Consider the following 20,496-nt stretch of genomic DNA (forward strand, 5'->3'; position numbering starts at 1 on the left):
AATTTTTACAACACTAAGCACCCCATGTGTACTTTGTTCCAAACTTCTTTGTATGTATATTTCTTCGTATTATTACTAATTACTACTCACCTGTAACATACTAACATTTCTCATCTCATTACCACACTTCACTTTATAAATTATAAATCCATAAGATTATTACAGTTAAAAATAACATGTTTTAGGATTCAACAAACCTTATTTATACTTTAATATGGCTGATGATGACCCCTAGGTGGGTCGAAACTAGTTCCATGTAATTTATAATATTGTAAATACATATTAGTATTGAATCGGTGGGAACCTTTACTGTGTTATTATTCATATGTTATTCTCAGTTCAATACGGACCAACAACATGAAATTCATAACCCTTAAAAAACTAGCCGTATACAATTTGTCACCAATTTTTAAACAAGGACATTCATAAATTTACGACTATTTGTATATTAGACTTTATTAAGAATATCGAAACTATTGTCAACCATTTCGCTCACCATTTGAAACATATTTCCAACATCATATTTATATGTAATTTAATTACAATCAGGTACCTGATTAATTAACTTTCAGATTGAGATTAGGCTGAAGATGCCCTTAATTAAAGGGTGAAACATGTCTCTATAGTTTTATTTACAGATTTAATTCTTTATTAACATCTCTTTTTATGTATTGAATAGGTGGAATAATTAAACTTTATTATTTATTTGACTTCAGTGTTTAAACATGACCGGTTGAACATTGGTTTTAGACAGTGTCTAAGTGATAAATAACGTCTCTGCAATGCGGCAGCCATACTTAGGCATTGTTTAACCGTAGACGTCGTCTAAACTCCGTTTCTACAATTGACCGTAAAGGTATGATGGCCGGTATAGATTCAGCCCAAGGATTGGCAAGACAAAAAGAACTTCAAAGCAAACACACAATATACGAGTATGAAGTAAATTTTGTAGCTGTATACTTACAAATGACAACAGCACAGAAGAATAAGGCAGCAAATATACAGCAAACCTCATTTCATACGTTTGGTGATCAAAGGTTTAACAGGTTGTTTATTCCACTGATTTATGACAGGTTTATCAGCTGCCACTGAAACAGTCATTTTCTTCTTCGCCAGTTTTAGTTTGGCTTCTCGTTTTTTCTTAGCAATCTCTTCTGGAGTACACTGAAGAGGTGGAGAACTGGAGATGCTCCCAGCTAAAAAAAAAAAAAAAAAAAAGAAAAAAACACCACCACCTTATTACTATATTATTGTAGTTTACTGTTCTGTAAGTGTTCAACACAAACAGAAAAGAAGGGTAGTTCATATCGTTACTCCTATGCCAACCTATACATTATTTCCCTTAAGACTGGTCGCACCTCCCAGCCACATATTGATATGCAGCCCATCAGAACCAATTTCGTTGAGTTCATTTTCCTATGCTAATGTGTAAAGGAAAATGAACCTTCCTGTACTGTATTGTAGGAATATATTTTTACAACATATTTACCCGCTCCTAGAGTATGATGCATTTAAGGTTCATTTTCCTTTACACGCCCGCATTGGAAAGTGAACTCAATGAAAATTGTTCTGATTGACTTTATATCAATATGTGGCTGGAGGCATGACCAGTCTTAAGGGAAATAATGGATAGGAAGAGCTTTGTCACATTCGCGGTTTTGGCATATGAGCGACGATATGGCAGAGCAAATCATCAACAGTCTGTTTTTGGGAGATGGTTTTATAATACACATATACTGTGTTAAATGCTGGTGTTTATGCAAGGAATCCAAACCACAGGGACATGATTTTCCTCTCAAATATCTGATGTACATTATAATTATTATTATTATTAACAAATACATCACAATTGGAAAATATCCTGGTAGCAATGGTCACTTAAGTAGGGTGATGATAAAGTAAAGTTCAAACATAGTTACCCAACAACAAGAAGAAATACTACCAGCTGAACATTCTAAATCCAGCACCATCATATAGAAATTCACACACAATTTTAAATATTTACAGTGCTTAACATTACGGCTTACAATACTATACGTTGAGCTTACTACTAGATACGACCCACCCCCCCCACCCCCAATGGCGCAACAGCCCTGAAGGACCATGGCCTACCAAGCGACCACTGCTCAGCCCGAAAGCCTACAGATTACGAGGTGTCTGTGTGGTCAGCACGACGGATCCTCTCAGCCGTTATTCTTGGCTTTCTAGACCGGGGCTGCTATCTCACCATCAGACAGCTCCTCAATTTTAATCACGTAGGCGGAGTGGATCTCGAACCCGCCCTCAGATGCAGGTAAAAATCCCTAACCTGGCCAGGAATTGAACCCGGGGCCTCTGTGTAAGAGGCAGGCATGCTACCCCTACACCACGGGGCCGGCACTACTGGATACAAGTGATAATAAAATAAAGTCAAAACCTAACTACCCAACAACACCAACTACAACAACAAATTCTACGGAAAGAAAATATTACAAGAAATACTACAAGTTTAACATTCTAAATCCAGCATCATCATATTCAAATTCGAACCACAGCTGCATTAGTGAGAAGCCAGTGATGATGCTACTCAGCTAACATGCTCCTTTTTTGAAACATCACTTTAATATACACAGGCCAGCAAAAAATAAGTGGTACAATTTGTAAAAATAGAATAGTAACAAATACCAACTTAGAGGTGGCTTCTGTTTAAGGAGGTTCTGTGCACTGAGAAACTTGTATTCATCGATTAGAGATCAGAAATCATAAATGCTACTCTATGAGCGTCTTCCAAACCTAAGAGATTTTTCTGATTTTACTGCTTAAACCTTTTCAGTTTTAAAAGCTTTTGTGATACCAGAGTGGAAGCTATTGATGATTATCAATTTTTTTATCACAAGGAACAAAAAATTTCTTCAGTTTTTCTTTCACATTATTTGAATAAAAGAAGTCTCTTAGCTGAGAAGAGACAGTGAGAACCATCACATTAATCAAAGATGGACGAAGTATTCGTATTGTCACTGGATGTATCCAGAGTGTTCTGAGATGATTCTCAGTACCTATCAGATATGACGTGTACCAGGTCGATGAATGTCTTTAACTGACAGGGACAACAGGTTCCTGGTATTTCAGGTCTTGTGAGATCACCACACTATTGTGGTCTAGGTCAAAAATTGTCTGGAGGCAGTAAGAAATATTGCTGTAAGAGCAATGACCATTAGATAAAGAATTCCGAAAGATAAACTGAGACATCCACTACTGGTGTGTAGCATGCTCCCCAGTACCAAGCACCATGATTACAATTTGCATATCAATACTGGAACTAGGCTGAGGACCTTGTCTGGAGGCAACTTGGCTTTGTCATGGTTTGGAATGATGTAAGCTTTGAGTTGCAAACAGAGCTTGTTATCACTGATAGAGATGCTCTGAATGTACATTAATATACTGAGGCAGAATATTCATGATGTGGCCAAATATCTCAAGGGTCTTAATAATCTGTAGGAGTTTATGTAATTGTGAGTAATTTGGTGCTAGGATCAAGAAAGGAGTCTGACGGCTGTAGATACTGCACCATCTAACGGTAATTGTGAAAATAAAATCACCCACTCAGGAGAAATGATGTCGGAAGCAGAATTTGAACCTCAAATCATCAAACGGTGCCATCCTCCAGTTGGCCATTTTAACTCCTTGACGCCAAACTCCATACATCATATAGACCTCCTTTTCTTCACACGCTGTCAACCTCCATAGGAGGTATAGACACCTGTAGGCCTAACTTCATTTTGTTCTAGCTTGTAAAGTTTTAAAGTTGTTGTGATGGAAATGGTATAACTCTGAAGGTGAAGACCTATGCCTGCCTTGTATGCATGAATCAGCCCAAATCAGAGTTTCTTTTTTCCTTTCTAAAGTGTCTGAAATAGTCTGACCTCTTTCCACTGGAGAGCATGTAGGCTTACATTTCTGCAACATTCTAGCAGATGTATGTTTCATTTCAGGATGTTTCCTTATGCAGATTGATAGTATAAATTGCTATATCTTCACTGATATGAATGTTGACATCATCTGGTGAGAATTCATGTAATTCTCTCAACGCCTTCAAACCTCTTACGAAGCATAATTACTTTTTTGCAATCACTTTGAAATATGATATTGCGTGGCACAGAAAGATAGCATGGTGTAGTTTGAATGAATGAGAAGTAATTAAGTTTTAATAAATCAGACAATAACAGCACTACACCAGACTGAATTGAGCAAAGCGAAAGTGGGCGTATAACATAAGGAATAGGAAGATATGGTGTGTGTGGCCAGGTAATGGACGACAAAACACACCAAATTATACGCCCTCTTTCTCATGAACCAATTGTCCCATTAACCTGGGATTTGTGCTAAATGAATCTTTGAACTGTTTTAAATGGCTTGCAGTTAACTGTTTTCGTTTTGGCATTTCAATATTGCACTGAACAACAAAAGTAACCCACCTACAACACACGCCTTCAAAAGTCCTACAGCTGCCGGCTGAGTGAGCGATCAGAGGCCAGAACTGAATCATGGCTCACAACACTTCTAATAAAGAAAAATTTGACACAAGCCATACGGCGCTGAGGGGATTACCCCAGATTCTTATCTAAGACTGACACAATACTCACTTGCACATGAACTGTACATACAAATGCATCTTGGCCAAGAAAAATTAAAACAGCTGCATAGATAAGAAACAGCTAATGAAAACAGATGAGCACTGCACAACTACAGTATATGGGTTTTTCCAAGAATATTTACGCTAACATGTCTTCTATAGTTTAGAAATACAAATACTAAAAATGACTTCAAAATTAATGTTCAACCGCATCTGATAACTAGAGGCCGGATTATATGTAATTACATATTCTGTTCCCATATATGTAGCTACAAGAAAAGCTAAAATGTTGGCGAATCACACTAAAAGGACCATTATTCCAGGAGTTTAAAGTTACATAATTTTACACATTTTGATGCATAATAAAGTATTACATACTTTAAATATTTTGAAGGATATTGCACATCTGAAAGAAAACAATTCTTTTTTTCACTAATTTTACATCGATTTAAGTTTTTGAACTAAACACCTGAAAATAATTTTAAAAGTCTGTACATCTTTAACATCGGAAAACAACTTAATTAATAATTTAAAGTAAAGTATTCTGTCAAAGGACGCATCCCTTAGCTATGTTGATGGTTTGTACATCCCTTAAGAAGTAGCAGTACAGGGGGAAGGGTGGGTCAGTGACATGTAGGTGCTACTACAGAGAAAGACACAAAGTAAAAGTATGACAAACGTATTGGGTTCAACTCCCTGAAAATGAGAACATATCTTCCAGTATCATTCCTTATTTGAAATACGCACCAGTGACTTCATGTGAAGTGAAAGGTCTTTTTCTATACATATCTAAGAACATCCTAACAGACTGAAGGCATTCAATGACCACAGAAAAGTCAGGAAAAAAAATAGTTATTAATTGGGAGCCCCCAAATGAAAATTAGAGTTTTTCAGAGTTTCTCAAAAACTGCATAACCGGAGACATGATTCTCCTATTTGATATTTAAGATTGAAGTTTCTGTGGATGAAAACATTCACGTTTATTCAAATTACAGTGGTACAGGGTCCAGGTTACACATTCACAGAGTAACGCTGTGTTGATGACTGCTTTATACACCTTGAGTTTGGTATGAACTGTCAGGTCTTTATTCCTAAATACCCACTTGGATTACCAACCAAATGCCAAGTGAGCAGCATGGAGTCTGTTTTGTCTGTTTTCCACATCCTCTTCTGAGGGGCATCGTTTAGAGAAGATTCTCCTAAGGTGTGAGAAGCATTCTACCTGCTCTACAATGACATCTGAGACAGACACATTGAACTCTGCTAGGGTAGTCCAGGTTCGGCAAGAATTTTGTTTTTTTTAATGCATTAATGGTGAGGCCAATACAATCATATGTGCTCTTGAAACTATTCACTGACCGCTGCAGCTTGTCAGGGGTAAGAGCAGGTGAGGAAGTATCATCAGCATACTGCAACAATATGAACAAAGTCTCAAAAAGTTGAAGACTTTTATCAAGGCAATACCTTAAATCAATGCCACAGGTGTTGGTACATGATGAATCGCAAAGCATAGGAGCCACGTACAGAGCAAAGAGTGTTGGTGCAACTACACACCCTTGCTTCAATCCATGTGTGATGGAAAAAGCATCAGAGAAGTTTTCCGGAGTATCTTCCAAACAAGAAAACATCACAAATGGGGGATAAAATTCTAGATGCTGTGCAACTTAGTTTCACATTATTGTTTCGGTTTCTTCTACTACCGCAGAGCAAAGAGCAACGTTGATAGAAAAAATATACAGAAACATAGACTAGCATTTCTTGTTGTGACTAAATGAAGGGCTATCATGTGGTAATGGACAATTTCTTTACTATGTTTAGTCTGGACCAGCATTTATTTTCTACGGGCATATTCTCCACAGGTACTCTCTGGCGAAACAAGGATATCCCTTCAGACCTGAAAGGTAAATTTGCTTCTGGTGAGGCTAGGTACTTTAGAAAGGACCAGGTCCTGTTAGCTGGCTACCGGGAGCAAAATCTAAAAAACATCCAGTTTTTCTCTTGTCTACGCATTCCATTGCCTAAAACAAAACTACCACTACACCATAAAAGAACAGACCACCTAAGGAGGTAACGAAACCAACAATTAATACACCAGTACAATGAATTTATTGGGGGGGGGGGGGGGGGGGGAGGGGCGGTGTTGATGATTTGGATAGGATGCTATACACTTACCTAGATGTGCGCCGGACACTAAATATTTGGAAGAAGGTTATCTTTTCAATTTTCAAGAGAATGGTGCTATATATTATACATGTATATATTACCTATAAGGAAAAGTTCACTACCAAGAAAATGACAAGGTTAACACTTTCAACATTATGCCCGTACGGGATACGGGCGCGCTGCTTTCCTGCTTCTGGACGGCGCCCGTATGTGATACAGGCGTGATTTTCTCGTGTGTTTATATCCAGCTGCATGTATCACGTACGGTTCCCGCCCCTTGGTTGGAGGTAATAGTTCATCTAGTGACCACTAGAATGCAGCAGTTTTCGGGAATTCCAAAATGAAACGATAAACAGGGTATTTTCTCCTTGCCGTGACCTCTACCAAAGCACTCGGTGTGCCATGTGCTGCGCGCGCCAAATCTGTCACGCTGTCAGCTGTGTTACTGTGTAAACATGTCTTCACGCCGGCTCAATGATAGTGATATTTTATCGGGAGAAGCGGGTTCAGAGATGGATGAAAGTGATTACGACCCTGCTTACGAACCGGATAACGTATCAAGAGATAGTTCAGGTAGCCTAAGATTTTTATTTATTACGTCACTTTGGAACGTAAGTGTTTAGCTGTATTATTTTACTCCGAATACAAACGATAGAAATACTTTGCTTACAGAAATTTGGGTTTATCTTTTTCGTTTAGACGAAGAGATGCAGGCTGAAGATTCACCTGTGCCAGGAACATCTGCTAGATCATCTGAACCTGATGATGGTCAGAAACAGATGACCAACTACAGCTACCTGTCTTCCAGTTGGCATCTGGTTCTACTCAGTTTTGCGCGGGGAGTGACAGAATGGATTGTTTCAGTAATTTTTTTAGTGACGATGTGATCAAAAATATAAAAACAGAAACTAACAGATATGCAGGTACGACAATTGCGGAAATGAAACGTCAGGGCAAACTGAAGGAAAATTCCATGTGGCACCGGTGGTCTGCAGTAAAACTTCACAACATTTATTGTTTTTTGCAACAATTTTGCATATGTGTGAAAGCTACTCGTTATTGCAAGCAATGCTCAGACAGGGGCAAGAAGGAAAGTGGTAAGCACGTCAGAAAAGAGAGTAGATGGTGGTGCAAGGAGTGCAAAGTAAGACTGTGTATAGTCCAATGTTTTCAGGACTACCATACGAAAACAAACTATTCCTAAATAGGTAAATATTTTATTCCACTGCATTTGTGTTTATTTGTGGCCTAAGTAGTTGCATTAAATGATTATTTTTTATTGTTTGAGCAAGCTTATTGGTATAACCTCAATGTAAAAAAATTTCTCTGTACTATTTTTTTCATGTTTTTCATAAGACTAGTATAATTAAATTACTTCAGATATTCACTTGTTGATTAACATCTTCATTTTGGACTGTTGACACCTTCATATGGTACAAAAATCAGGCATGTAATATGTTTCGCTGTTCCATAATAATACGTTAAAAATTAGCAAAAAGACCCAGTTCACAGCCAGGATTCATGTTAAAATATGGTAGTGTTGAAAGTGTTAAAATTGATATCTTCCGAAGAACAATGTAAGAATTGGGACTATGAATATTTTGACCCTGACTGGAAAAACTGAAGAACTTATCGATATGATGAACAGGAAAAATCTATCCATATTGGGAATGAGTGAAACAAAATGGAGAAAGGCAGGTAGCAAGATTCTCAGAGATGGCTAAAAATTAGTATGGAGTGGACGCAAGGAAGAGACCAGAAATGGTGTCACTTTCCCGATAACAAAAGAGATGGATGCCATTACTGAAGTATCCTATAAGAATGATAGGATCATTAAATTATCTATGCAGCTGGAGTCCACAAATTACATGGAAATGCAGGTATATGCACGACAGGTTAGATGTAGTGCTCAAGAGAAGGATCAATTCTGTCACGATCTAGAAGATATAATTGATGAAGAAAATGTCATCATCATTGGGGACTTAAATGCACAAGTTGGGACAGACAGACTTGGTTATGAGGAAATCATTGGACCACATGGGTTTGGGAACAGAAATGTAGAAGGCGAACAACTGCTTGATTTGTGCAGAAGAAACGGATTGATCATCAAAAATACCTTCTTCCAAAAACAAGACAGCCACAAGATATAGCTGGGATGGAAAATATAAGTGTCTCATCGACTATATCATCACTAACAAAAGAGTGAGAGTATGGACAGTGATCATAGATTATTGATTGCAGACCTAAATCATGTGGCTAACACAACCCCGAAGAAAAGAAAAAGAAAACGTAAAGCGAAGACTTGGAAATTAGAAGAAGCCAAGCTGAAGGAAGAATATAAAATAAGGATACAGAGACACTTACCAAAAGGGAAAATTAATACAGTAGAAGAATGGAAAACTTTTAAAGATACTTTGGTGGGTGAAGCTAAAGATCTATGTGGAGTAACAGGATCAACCATGAAAGAAAAAGAGACACCTTGGTGGAATGACAGAGTTAGATCGGCTATAAAAGACAGAAATTGAGCAAAACAGATGCTAGACAAAGAAAAACAAAGAGATGCACAAGATCCAGGTGGCCAAGAAATGAATAAACTACAGGAACTCTACAGGGCCAAAAAACTTACAGCTAAGAGGATAGTAAGAGAAGAGAAAGAGAAAAAATGGAATGAGTTTGTGGAAAAGTTGGAAGAAAACAGCAGAGGAAACAAGAAACTTCTTTACAGAGTAATTAAAGACAAGCAAAATAACCTAGAAGACATCAAGGTAATAGAGCAGGATAATGGATCAGTAGTACAAGAGGGAGATGGAATCAGGAGAGAATTCAAGACCTTCTTTGACAAGCTCCTGAATACAGAGGCATCAAATGTAATTCAAAACAGACAAGAATCTGGAAAAAGTGAAGAGCCCAGCAAAAATATCGAGCCACCAATCACATGGCTGGAGATAGAGAAGAGCCTTAAAAGTATGAAGAAATGGAAAGCTGCAGGAATAGATGAGTTAAGTATTGACATGTTGAGAGCAGGAGGAACCCCAGCAATCCAATGGCTATATAGACTCCTAAATATAGTATGGCAGCAAAATACCATCCCAGAAGACTGGAAGAAAGGTATAAATGTACCTAAGAAAGGCAGCAGACGGAAATGTACTAACTACCGTGGCATCACTTACTCTCTCATGGACTAAAACTTCTGGAAAAAATTATAGAAGATAGATTACGAGAAATTGTAGAACCACTTTTAGAAGAGGAACAATATGGCTTTAGGCCTGGAAGATCAACAACAGATCTTATATTTGCTAATGGAAAAACATTGGGAAAAAGAGAAGCCTTTATATCTACTGTTTCTTGACATCAAAAAGACCTATGACAGCATACAAAGGGAGCTTATTTGGGAATGCCTGAGAAAGCTCAAAGTTCAAGACAGTCTAATTTCAAAAGTTAAGGTGCTTTGCGTGAAAACCAGAAGCTGTGTACAAGTCGGTTCTGGACTGTCAGACTGGTTTGAGACAAAAAGGGGAGTACAAGAAGTTAGTGCTTTGTCGACCCTATTATTTATCATTGTAATGGATACCATATTAAAGGTGCTAAAAGAAAAGGGGCAACTAGACTTAAAAGCATTTGCATATGATGTAGTAATTTGGGGTAACTCAGAGAAAGATGTGGAAGAGAGACTGCAGCGGTGGAGTCAGGAGTTTGAGAGATAGAGGTTAAACATCAACAAGGCTAAAATGGTGGTGTTGAAGGTACAGAAGGGTGACAATCAGCCAGAAATCATGCTAAATGGCACTAAGCTGGACAGTGTCACAGAATTTAAGTATTTGGGTAGTATAATGTCCAAGGATAACCTAGCTAAATATGAAGTAAACAGTCGGATCAGCAAAGCAATACATTTTTACCTCCAAATAAGACAGCTACTATGGGATAAACAATTACCACTCAAAACCAAGATGACACTGTACAAATCATAATGCACACCTATCCTCACATACAGCTTGGAAACCGCTACATTAACAAGAAAGGAAACCCCCAAGCAGCAGAAATGAAGTTCCTATGCACAATGATCCAGAAAACCATAAAGGATAAAATCAGGAATGAAAAAGTCAGAGAAGACGTAGGACTTAAAGGCTCCTTACTCCAGAAGATCCAAAAGTCAAGACTGAAGTGGTTTGGTCATGTGAAAAGAATGAGTGCCAATAGGTCTGCAAGAAAGAAGTATGAAAGAGAAATAAGGGGAAAGAGACCAGTGGGCAGGCCTAGAGAAAAATGGACAGACTTAGTGAAGAAGGCTGTAGAGGAGAGAGGACAGGACTGGGAGCGGATTGTGAACGAAGAATGGTTCATGGACCAAACGAAATGGAAGGGGCTCGTATACCACACCTGGGAAACTGGAGTTGGTCAACAATGACGATGATGATTATTCTTGAACTTGAAAATGAGTGGATGACAGAAAAGAACCTCATCTCCAGCACACCATCCGACAGATCCAGGTCCTCCCAGAGCGCTACTGGAAAAATTTCTGGGACGTAACCTAAAACGATGTGCCATGTGTAGCAAGAAAGATGGTGGACCAGTAAACAGATCCCATTTACAGTGCGTAAAGTACAAACGGGGGCTTAACCCATTATGCTTGGGGGTCCATAAGTGTTCAAAGTGGTAGCGACTGAAAAAGAATAAATATGTACACGATTTTCTTGCAAATAGTGTTTTAAAAATTCAGTAAATACTAGGTAGAATATCCTGGGTTTTTATTTTACATCTGACTACGAGCAAGTACACATCATAAGACATTCCGACACATCATTCTTAAGATGTACAATATTATAGGTTAGGATCCACCTTTCAATACTCCGTAATAAGATGGTAAAAAGTAGTTACAACCTGTTTAATGGGACCGGTTTCAACACATTTTAAGTGTCATCATCAGCCAATTTGCGAAGATCTTAAAACAACTAGCACATTGAATACAGGCAAAAAATTAACATTGTATCATAACGTTATGATACAATGTTAATTTTTTGCCTGTATTCAATGTGCTAGTTGTTTTAAGATCTTCGCAAATTGGCTGATGATGACACTTAAAATGTGTTGAAACCGGTCCCATTAAACAGGTTGTAACTACTTTTTACCATCTTATTACGGAGTATTGAAAGGTGGATCCTAACCTATAATATTGTACATCTTATTTCTCTATTCAATACGGAACAATAATGAAGTTTTTAACTTTACATCATTCTTAGGTGAGTACCTACATATTTCAGGTAACTTTTGTAGGTCTGAACTTGAAAAATATAATCTGCTCCATGCTAATTTCCCATGAAAAAAAAAAAACCAATTCTTCCACAAATGTGACCTTAGTTGGTATTATTTGCTATCAATATCAACACAATAAAACTTTCTGAGCAATTTGAGACAATAATCAATTATCTGGATTTATGTAAATTTTGCTAGTCATGAAAAAATTTAATTATCTGTATAGCTGCAACATGCAAGAATAACAGTAACAGTAAGACATCGTATCAGCAAGTAGGGTCCCACAACTGTACGGTTGAAAAATGAAATGTCGTATGGCTTTTACTACCAGGATGTGTCCGAGGACTTCGGCTTGCCAGGTGCAGGTCATTCGATATGACGGCCGTAGGCGACCTGCGCGTCGTGATGAGGATGAAGATGACACATACACCCAGTCCCCGTGCCAGGGGAATTAACCAATTACAGTTAAAATTCCCGACCCTGCCGGGAATCGAACCCGGGACCCCTGTGACCAAAGGCCAGCACGCTAACCATTTAGCCTTGGAACTGGACTGTATGGTTAGGGACAATGAACTGAACCCAAGAGTTAGAAAATAACTATAAATCAACATTGTGCCTGTTAGGTCATCAGCCCAGAGGCTGGTTGGATCTTCAAATAGCACCACCAAAGGTTATGTGGTTATAAGGAAACTGCAAAAACCAATGGTAGCACCAACATGAGGTATGCTAGGCAAAATGAGGAGTGAGGTAGTTCGCCATTGCTCTCCTCACTGGGCAAGACAGTGCTATTGCAGCATGACTGACCCTATGATCAACACCTTTTATAACATTCAGACGCACTACCGGTAGTTGTGCTCTGAATGTCATCACTCAGTATTAAGAGGGGAGAAAGAGTAAGGTTGTACCTTGTTTACATGGCAAGGAGTATAGCAATAGATCGGTCCATTCTGTACACACTCAAGTGATGCAGATGCTATTTACGGCAGGAGATTCTGATCTGTCCAGCAGTCATCAATATTTCTTGTGGTCTTGGTGATTAGAACATCTTTCTTATGATAACCATACATTTCAATTCCCACAGGGAAATATTCAATAACGATCCAATTACACCTTTCTTATCACATTGCAGGGTGATGTCAAGAATATCCCAGTACTTAGAGCATGGTTGCATCCACGTGGTCTTAAAACGGTTAGGTAGCCGGAACTAAGTATTGGTGCAGAACAGTTCATGCTCAGCACATAGGTCGAGAAGCTATAACCTATTGGTATTTCATTTCTCAATAGCATGCTTGTCTATCGTATTTTCCCCACAGCTGATTTATCATTCCCAATTCCGGCATGGAAATCACCAAGCAATAACATCTGTCTTTTGCAGATGAGTATGCTCAGTTGTAGACAAAACATGTTCTTAAAATCAGCATAATAGAGGTGGTGGTGGTGATTATGTTTTGAGAGGGAGTAAAACTAGGCATCCATCCTCTACATAACACTAATCAGAGAGAAATAATGGAAGGGGTCTGACACTTCGATAAATGAAGATATCAGCCAGAGAAAGAGAAGGACCACGAAGGGCATGAAAATATAAGACTCCCTAACCCTCGGAACCTAACAGTATCCGGGTAGGAAAGGAATAAGAGTTGACCAAGGGAGGTCAGATATGATAAACTAAAGTGAGGAGCCTGGCACTAGTAAATAGAAACTATGTCATGTTTCAGCTAAGTGCCCCATGGTCGCCAACCCATGACCCCAAGTTAAAGAGTCCCTGGGGCCACTATTAGTTGCCTCTTATCACAGGCAGGAGATACTGTGGGTGTTATTCTACCGCCCCCCACCTACAGGGAGAGGGGGAGGGGGGAAGCACCTGGAGTTGGGGGCATATGAGAAGACGAAATTGATGAAAATATCTCCTGAGACTGATGTACAGAGATTCATAAGCCGTTCACCGACTGCTGTGGGAGTCAGCTGGAGGGCATTTACCAGTTGTGTCTTTACAGCAAACCCAAGACCAGGCCTACGAGTTTCACCTTCCTCCCTTCCCTTCCAAAAGATTGTATGGCCTGATTCAAACTCCACAACTTTTCCATCACAGACAGTCTTATTTCACTCAAGGCGCTAACACTGATGTCCAATCTAGTGAGTTTGTTAGTAATAAGAGCTGTTTATCTTCTAGATCTGTCACTGTTACTTATATCCAGAAGTGTTCTGATATTCCATATTCCAACTGTAAAAGATTAATTAGTTTTCTGACTGCAACTTACGTCATATGCAGGAAAAAGTGCCACTGGTGTGAATTTGTTTAACATGGATCCCAACTTGCTGGGCAGAGACCTGCACGCTATGATCTCAGAGCCAAATCCTGTAGCACACATGAAATGAGGAGAAAGCAATCAAAACGTATAATGTCCACCTCTGGAAAAAATTGAGTGTGATGCAGTTTCATTGAGTATTTTTCATGCTCTTCATATTACCGCATTCAGGTTTTATCTATCTGTATACTGTAACATTGAAATGATATCCTGAGAGTGAGCGGTTAAAACAAATCGTATATTGTCCACACGAGTGACAATCAGAATGCATAATGTCCACAAATTACATTCATTTTACTCTCCTTTCATAAAATGCACGAAATGTAATAAATGTAGCCTATTCTAGACAAGAATACGAAGGTTGTTCAAATATAAACAGGATTTTTGTTCCTGAACATCAACAGTTGTTAGGGCTGACCCCGCGCTTCCGCTATGCTTAGGCAGGACCGTTAGGAGTGGAGAGAGTGCGCTGTTAAATATTTCCCGCCATTTCATCAGTAACGCTCACAATGTCGGAGCAACACGTGCACCCCTCCACTGCGCAATGCATAATTATAAACTTTCTTGCTCATGAAGGAGTTACAGCGGCAGAAATTTGCCAGAGATTGACTGCATAGTTCGGTGATCAAACATTGTCAAGGACACGAGTGTTTGGCTGGCATAAATAATTCAAGGAAGGACGAGAATGTACGGAAAATCAGCAACGTGATCGCCGTCCTCGGACCAGCATTACAGATGAAAACATTCATGCGGTTAAAGACATTATTCCCGATTGATTTTTTGCATGAGGGACGCACAATCAATGCTACTTACTACTGTGAGCTGTTGAACAAGGCGAGGGTTGCATATCGCTGAAAAAGACAAGACCAACCGATTCGACAGGTCATCCTCCTGCACGAAAATGCGCGGTCCCATACTGCAGCCCTAACTGTCTCCAAGCTACAGGAAATGCACTGGACTACACTTGATCATCTTCCTTACAGCTCGAACTTATCGCGCCCTGTGATTTCCATTTGTTTGGACCGCTTAAAGAAGCTCTAGGAGGGCAACGATTTGAAGAGTATGGAAGACGTTGTGCGCAACTGGCTAGTGACATGACCCTGTTCTTTTTATGATGAGAGCCTTAAAAATCTGCCCATATGCTGGGAAAAATGCATTTCCAAAGCAGGAATCTATGTGGAAAGATAAATTGTAATTGCCTTGTGTTTTTTCAATAAATGATTTTAAATAAAAAATAAAATCCTGTTTATATTTGATCCCCCTCATACTTTGCCTGTAACAATCTTTTGTGTTGAAGCAGTTTTTACAAAGTACCTTAAGTCTTTGTTGAATTCTTTCAGGCAGATACTCATTTTATGCTGTTCTAAGTAGGTACTTAGTGATGCTAGTAATACCATTCCTTATGCAGCCAGTCCCTGTTATGAATGGTGTGAAACTATCGCTCATAGGGTCAGTTGGTACATGCATTTCAGTGGGCTTGGCAGACTGATATGTAATAGCAACTGCTGACTCGGTGAGGAAAGCAACAGGAAACTACCTCATTCCTCATTTCCCTAGTACGCCTCTTCAGTGACGCCTAGGCTATTTATGACAGCTGTTGGTGGAGCTGCAGAGGATCAAACCAGCCTTCGGGCTGAATACCCAACATACATAAGTAGGTACTGTAAATTTGAAGTGACAAAGTCTAATGTTGTAAGTTATAATTTTCAGGTAATAAAATTAATGTGAACTAATGATGGTAAAAATAAGGTAAACTCATCACAAAATATACTGTAATGTCTGATAAAATAGATTAAAATGTATATTGTTCAAAATGTAAATTAACTTTCTAACATCCCCAATAAATTACTGATCCCTTGCAAAATGACATCTAATTCAGTATCCCAATAAGAAACTAACTGTGAAAACTGCATTATATTTTATTGAATATTTTAGAAGTTATAAGTTTTTTTACTTCTGAAACAATTGTATTAAGAGACATTACACGTTTTGATTGGTTGCTCCTCAAATGAGACGTGTAGGGTCGAACACAGAGACTGCAGTGGACTGCTGCACTCAACATATACTGTAGTCGAGATGCGCCTTCAGAGCCAGTCCATCTGGTACGATTTCCTCCGCCTACATGACTACTGAGAACTGAATTATGAACTTCCCCCTCCATCCCTTTTGCCATTGGACCAATAAAAGATCTTGATGGTTTCCAGTGTCATTTCCTCCAATGAGGAGCGCCATCACCCCACCTAAAAGAGCTCATCCACCCGAAGCCGTTGGCCCCCTTAGGGAGTTGGGTTATTTACTGCTGGCCAACACTCGGTGTTCACCATAGCGTGAAAATAATAATATTAACAATAATTACTGTCATCATAATAGCAATGACTTACAGCTTCCAGGGGTCTGGTGAAGATCTTTCAAGCAGACGCCCATGGAAGACCTGCATGTCTTTGAAGATGGAGCCCTATGATGAATTCAAAGTTGAAGATAGCACACACATCCAGGCCCCAAACCAGAGGAATTAACCAATGAAGGTCAAAATCCCCTACTCACCCAGGAATCGAACCCAGGACTCCTCAGACCAACCCACGGAGCCAGATATGTAATATACATTCTTTCATTTACTATTAACTATATATAAATATATACTTCAACTTACATTCAGAAGACTCCTCTTGAAGACATAATTTGCCACTTTCATTCGCTATATTGCTGTCTGCTGAAATGACAGTTTTACTCTTAGAGATGGTGGTCAAATTGTATACTTGTCTATTTTGAATCGGACCTAGTGAAGGATAAGATCCTGTAACACATGAACCATTAAACTGGAGAGAAATATTATTTGTCTTTAAATCTTCACTATTTAAACGATGAATAGGCATTGCATTGTGATGACTAGAAAGCTTTTTAACTCGAGCAGGAGACGGCCGTTTGGAATTGGATTGGTGAGGTGGCTGCACCACAGAAGTCACTGCCTTATTAGCCGTTTCCTCAGAAAAAGCCTGACTTAATAATTCCACATCTTCGTCCATAAATGACTGCAATACAGCTTCAAAAGAATCATCAGCAATCTCCGAATTACCAGTAGATGTACTTATGCTAACTATCTCATTGTCAACAACATTCTTCTGAAGCGATTTCTGATTACGAGGAGATCCTAACAAACGTCCATTAACACAGTACATAGGCGACCTACAAATAGCTTGAACACAGAATTTATTTTCCACCTTAGGAACTTTCTTTTTTGGTGTTTCGCAGGACTGTTTGATAATACCCTTCATGTTCTGGAAAGTTTGGGAACTATTTCTTGGAGATGTTCTCCGAGCAATAAAATTGTTCTTTTCTGGTAATCTCCGCCGTGGACTCAATGCAGCAACCTGATGGGGGGACGACAACCTACTCAATTTGTTCACATCACCATAACCAAATTCACTCTGTAATTTTTCTTCCACTTCCTGAGAACACTTCAACATGCATTCATTCAGTAAGCCGTCGTCATCATCAAACAAAGCTGAAAAACTCTCGTTGGCAATTTGGTTGACTAATTCCAGCTTTGGTAGAGAGGAAAGTTCACAACCATCTTTAATTGTCTGGGTATCTGTTAACCCATCATTTTCTAGAATAGTGATGTCATCCTCAGCATCAGGTTTACTGCTTTCTTCAGCTGGAGAATGTTCTCTCGTTGATGACTTCTTGGAGAGTTCTGCAAAAATCAAATAAAACAATTAAGCTGAATAATAATAATAATAATAATAATGATAATAATAATAAAAAACAACGATATCTGGGAACGTGCCCCCCTTAAAGAGAAACTAACAAGACACCGATGTTTCCAAGAAAAACCTAAGCTTCCAACAGGCAAGAAGTACTGAAAAAAGGAAGCAACTGCATCAAGAACTAATGCAAAAGTACTGGGAGGATGTTAAAGCTTGATGCAGCAAGAAACAGTTGAAATCATGTGGCCCTTAGATGGCCGAATCGAAATAATAATAACAACAATAATCAATGTTGAATGCTCTAGTACTTAATTACAAGCTGAATAAATTAGAAGTACTGGAAATAAAATTTATATGGAAAACACTCGGCCCGCTAAGAACTACAGAACTCTGGAAATCAAGAAGTAATGATGAAATATACTGTAACATAGAAAACATAACAGATACAATGAGGAAGAGGCTATTGATATTTCTTAGACATTTATACAGAATGGATGACAACAGGTTAACCAAACAGATCTTCAAATATCTTTGTAATAAAAAGTCAAGAACAACCTGGATTCATAAAGTCAAGAAAGGCTTGGAAAGAAACAACATAAGGGAAGAAGAAGCAACAGAAAAAGAAAGTGCTAAATATGGAAGGATTTAAGTTGCAAGTGAAAGAAAACAAGCTCAAAATGGTCTGAAGAGAGGAAAAGGAGGCAGAGTGAGCAGATGGAGTTTTTTTTTTTTTTGCAAGTTGCTTATAAATAATAATAAGTTGCTTTACGTCGCACTGACACAGATAGGTCTTAAGGAAGGGTCTAGGAGTGGGAAGGAAGTGGTCGTGGCCTTAATTAAGGTACAGCCCCAGCATTTGCCTGGTGTGAAAATGGGAAACCATGGAAAACCATCTTCAGGGCTGCCGACAGTGGAGTTCGAACCCACTATCTGCCGAATACTGGAAACAGATGAAGGAGTATTAGAGGAGGAAGGAACAACAACATATGAAGCCTTGAAATTGTCCCGTGGTCCCTAGAAGACCCTAACGGAGAAAGAAAGAGAAGAATCAGTGTAACAACTTTAATTAGAGTGGGACTGTTACAATTGTAACATGTGAACTGAACTTGGCAACACACCTTGCACCTTGCTCCTGTGCCACCTAATGTGGTTTACCTGAAACTTCAGGCAAGATAAAGTTTGTGTTTGTTGCTGGCAACCCTCCCAAAAGAGTAAGGTGGCACCTATTGTACTCAGTGATATGAAATATATCCTGGCCAGCCAGCTATACAAGTGCTGTGTCAGTCAGTGTGACTTTGCTATCTTTTGGTTTTATTGTTAAATTATGTATGTAAAATTTATTGTCTTTTCTCCAGCCAGTAACAGAATATTTTAATTTTTACCTTTTCTTTATGTCACCATGCGGAGCTAGCCAAGGTTTTGCTTGCACTTCTCTTGTCACAGTGATGTTCGTGCTTGCACGTTTCACCCTGGAATCCTCTTCACCTTTCATTTGCTAGGGCTTGGTTTTTCAAAACTTGACCTTCTCTGTTAAATTGGGCAACCATGCACTTGTAGGAAATTGTCAATTTACTTAGGTTTATGGAATTGTCTATGATTTTGAATCCCTTTTTAGCACTTGTACGAAGGTAGATCAAATATACAGGGTTATTCTAAATGATTGTCGGGGTTTAGTGAATTTTTTTTCTTTCAAAAAAGTGGAAAACGTACCATTTTTATTGTTGCAATAACGTTTAAAAAACTCTCAAAGTTTTGTTTTGCATCAACTGTAGTACATAAGTTACCACCAGATGGCAGTAATAGCAGTGTTTAACAAAATAGCGGTTAGCGATAAGGAGAAAGATTTTTGTACTCTTGAATTTCATCAACACCGATCCGTTACAAGAGTCCAGCGCCATTTTCGGACAAAATATGGGAAGGAGCCTCCTTCCAACAACTCTTTCGCAGATGGTACGCACAATTTGTGGATACAGGTTGTTTGTGCAAAGGTAAAAGCAGTGGGCGTCCCGCTGTGTCAGAAGCGGATGTGAATCGGATTAGGGGCTCCGTAGTCCTAAGAAATCAACTACAAGATGTAGCAGGGAACTGCAAGTTCCTCAAACCACAGTATGGCGTGTTACAAAGGCGCCTGAAGGTAAAGCCATATCGCCTACAATTGCGTCAAGCTCTAACAGCTAATGACAAAGCCCTACATTTCAAATTTTGCATGGCACTGCAGTAACGGATTGAAGAAGATGATGGTTTTCTTGACAGAGTAGTTTTCAGTGACGAAGCTACTTTTCATGTAAGTGGAAAGGTAACGGTAACAAACAAAACGTTCGCATTTCGGGTGCAATGAACCCCCCTTGTTCTGTGGAACATGTGCGAAACTCTCCTAAGGTGAATGTGTTCTGTGCCGTTTCAAACACGAAGGTCTATGGCCCGTTCTTCTTCATTGAACAGACAGTAACAGGGCTGA

General features: G+C 38.9%; 1 protein-coding gene across 1 annotated transcript in view; it reads right to left on the reverse strand.

The window, feature by feature from the left end:
- Nucleotides 1-20,496, reverse strand: part of LOC136884110 (uncharacterized) — a 43,815-nt gene that overhangs the window by 15,086 nt on the left and 8,233 nt on the right. Inside the window, exons 4-5 of the mRNA XM_067156149.2 lie at nucleotides 16,982-18,025; nucleotides 965-1,196 (exon numbers count right to left, since the gene is read on the reverse strand). Of these exons, the coding sequence (XP_067012250.2) occupies nucleotides 1,012-1,196; nucleotides 16,982-18,025 (1,229 nt within the window). The 3' untranslated portion in view covers nucleotides 965-1,011. The remainder of the gene's footprint in view (nucleotides 1-964; nucleotides 1,197-16,981; nucleotides 18,026-20,496) is intronic.

The sequence above is a fragment of the Anabrus simplex genome, chromosome 12 (genome assembly GCF_040414725.1).
Source record: "Anabrus simplex isolate iqAnaSimp1 chromosome 12, ASM4041472v1, whole genome shotgun sequence".
Classification (NCBI taxonomy): Eukaryota; Metazoa; Arthropoda; class Insecta; order Orthoptera; family Tettigoniidae; genus Anabrus; species Anabrus simplex.